Consider the following 2,109-nt stretch of genomic DNA (forward strand, 5'->3'; position numbering starts at 1 on the left):
AATTTTGCCCGGGTGGCGGCCGAAGCCTACTCTTATCGATTTTAGACCACCAAGGGATCTTTAACATGCGCAACTTGCACACGGGCCCTCCGAGATTTTTCGCCCTTGTCCGAGAAGGCTAGGTGTAGATCTTTCCTTCCAGAAGATCAGGGGTGTGGAAGAAAGACAGCAGTAAGGAGGAGCCAAGGAGCAGCAGTAGAAAGGCTGCAGAAAGAGTCAGGAGCCCAGAGGAGGGGGCAAAGGAGGTAAGGGGGTGGGGGCAGAAAGTGGAAATGAAAGCAGACAACAGAACATTGCTAGAGAGCAGCAGAAAGAAGGTGAAAGGAGACAATTTTAAAGAAGAAAATTTTTCGGTCGCTACCCGGATTCGAACCCAGGACCTTTGAATGAGAGGCCAACACTTTAACCTCTAGGCCACGAGAGCCCCCAAATCGTATTTGCATAGTAAGAATTCCCGCCCAAAAGCAAGCTCTATGCACATTATAATCTATATTATCATCATCATTATCATTGTATTGACGGCCATTTATAAGATTGTTATCGTTTAAATATCTTGCATAGATGACATACCTCAGTTCTGTTTTAGTTTTAGTAAGAGTTTTACGGCACTTATAACAGAATAAGGTCATATAAGTGTGCCGAAGATTAGAAGTGTTACAAGACAGTAAAAAACACAAAATAGAAAGAGGGGAGATCAGGACGATAGATGTTTGATTGGAAAGACGGAGCACTTGCAAGATTGTTATTTATATATCTTGCACAGATGACATACCTCTGTTCTCTTTTAGTTTTTGTTTTAGTAAGAGATTTACAGCACTTACAACACAATAAGGAGGGGAGATAAGGATGATAGATGTTTGACTGGAAAGAAGTTAGTTTTAGTTTTAGTAAAGGTTTTACGGCGCTCGCAACTGCATAAGGTCATATGAGCGCCAGAAGATTAGAGGTGTTACAAGAGAGTAACAGACATAAAAAAGAACAAGGGGAGATACGGACGATAGATGTTTGATAGGAAAGAAGGAGCAAACCGCACCATAGCACCCGCCAACCACCCACTTGGAAAGAAGGAGCAACAAACCACACCAGAGCACCCGCCAACCACCCACCTCTGTTCTCTGCCCCGCACTCTCCTTGACCTGGAACAAAGCCACAATGCCTTTCTTGATGTTCCTGCTGAAGGTGGTGTCCCGAGACACAAAGTGTAGTCTGTCCACCACATCGCCCGCGACCTGGAAGTACACTGGCAAGGCCAAGGTCCCTCCGAGATCTGTCTGAACATCGGGCCGAAGGATGCTGGAAGCCTGAGCTTTGACGATCTGAAACAAGATTTGGAAAAAATTATTGTGACTGTGTTCATTATGTTTGCTTTTTGTTTTAGTAGAGGTTTTACGGCACAATAAGGTCATGTAAGTGCCGAAAATTAGAGGTGTTACAAGAGAGTAACAAACACAAAAAAAGAAGGATCGGAGATAAAGACGACAGATGTTTGATAGGAAAGAAGAAGCAAACCACATCAGAGCACCCACCCAACCACCCACTGTGATTGTTTGAGGTTTTTTTAAATTTTTGTTTGAGTAAAGAAAAGCACAAGGACGCAATAAAAACCGAGCGAAAAGCGTGACAGACAGACAGACCAAAAAAAAAATGGTGAAATGGTATAAGTTTAACGCCCCTATCAACACTATTAGGATATTTAAGGGGCGGGACCTCCTAGTTTAACGTCCGTCTCCGATAGGACCGCAGACAGACAGAAACAATAGAAAAACAAGTTAGTTGTAGTAAGAGTTTATGGTACTTACAATACAAATAGCTAAAATATGTGTTGAAGATTAGAGACTTATAATAATAATAATAATTTTCACATATCTAGCGCATTTCACTCAAAGAAATTGTGCAGTAAGCTTTACAATGATACAAAGAACATGTGCACCCTCCGCTTCCAATAAGGCTCTCTCTCTCTCTCTCTCTCTCTCTCTCTCTCTCTCTCTCTCTCTCTCTCTCTCTCTCTCTTTCTCTCTCTCTCTCTCTCTCGAATTATGAGACAAGAAGAAAGACAGAACAACTATAAAAAAAAAACCCGACAAAAATCAAAAAATGAAGCCTGTTCAT

At 42.1% G+C, this 2,109-nt stretch overlaps 1 protein-coding gene across 3 annotated transcripts in view; it reads right to left on the reverse strand.

The window, feature by feature from the left end:
* The window catches only part of LOC101855697 (microsomal triglyceride transfer protein large subunit), a 36,875-nt gene that overhangs the window by 21,511 nt on the left and 13,255 nt on the right, over positions 1 to 2,109 (reverse strand). For all 3 annotated transcript variants that reach the window (XM_005090969.3, XM_005090970.3, XM_005090968.3), the window contains exon 4: positions 1,107 to 1,316. In XM_005090969.3, coding sequence (XP_005091026.1) covers positions 1,107 to 1,316 — 210 coding nt within the window. The remainder of the gene's footprint in view (positions 1 to 1,106; positions 1,317 to 2,109) is intronic.

Source organism: Aplysia californica, unplaced genomic scaffold (genome assembly GCF_000002075.1).
Source record: "Aplysia californica isolate F4 #8 unplaced genomic scaffold, AplCal3.0 scaffold00024, whole genome shotgun sequence".
Lineage (NCBI taxonomy): Eukaryota > Metazoa > Mollusca > Gastropoda > Aplysiida > Aplysiidae > Aplysia > Aplysia californica.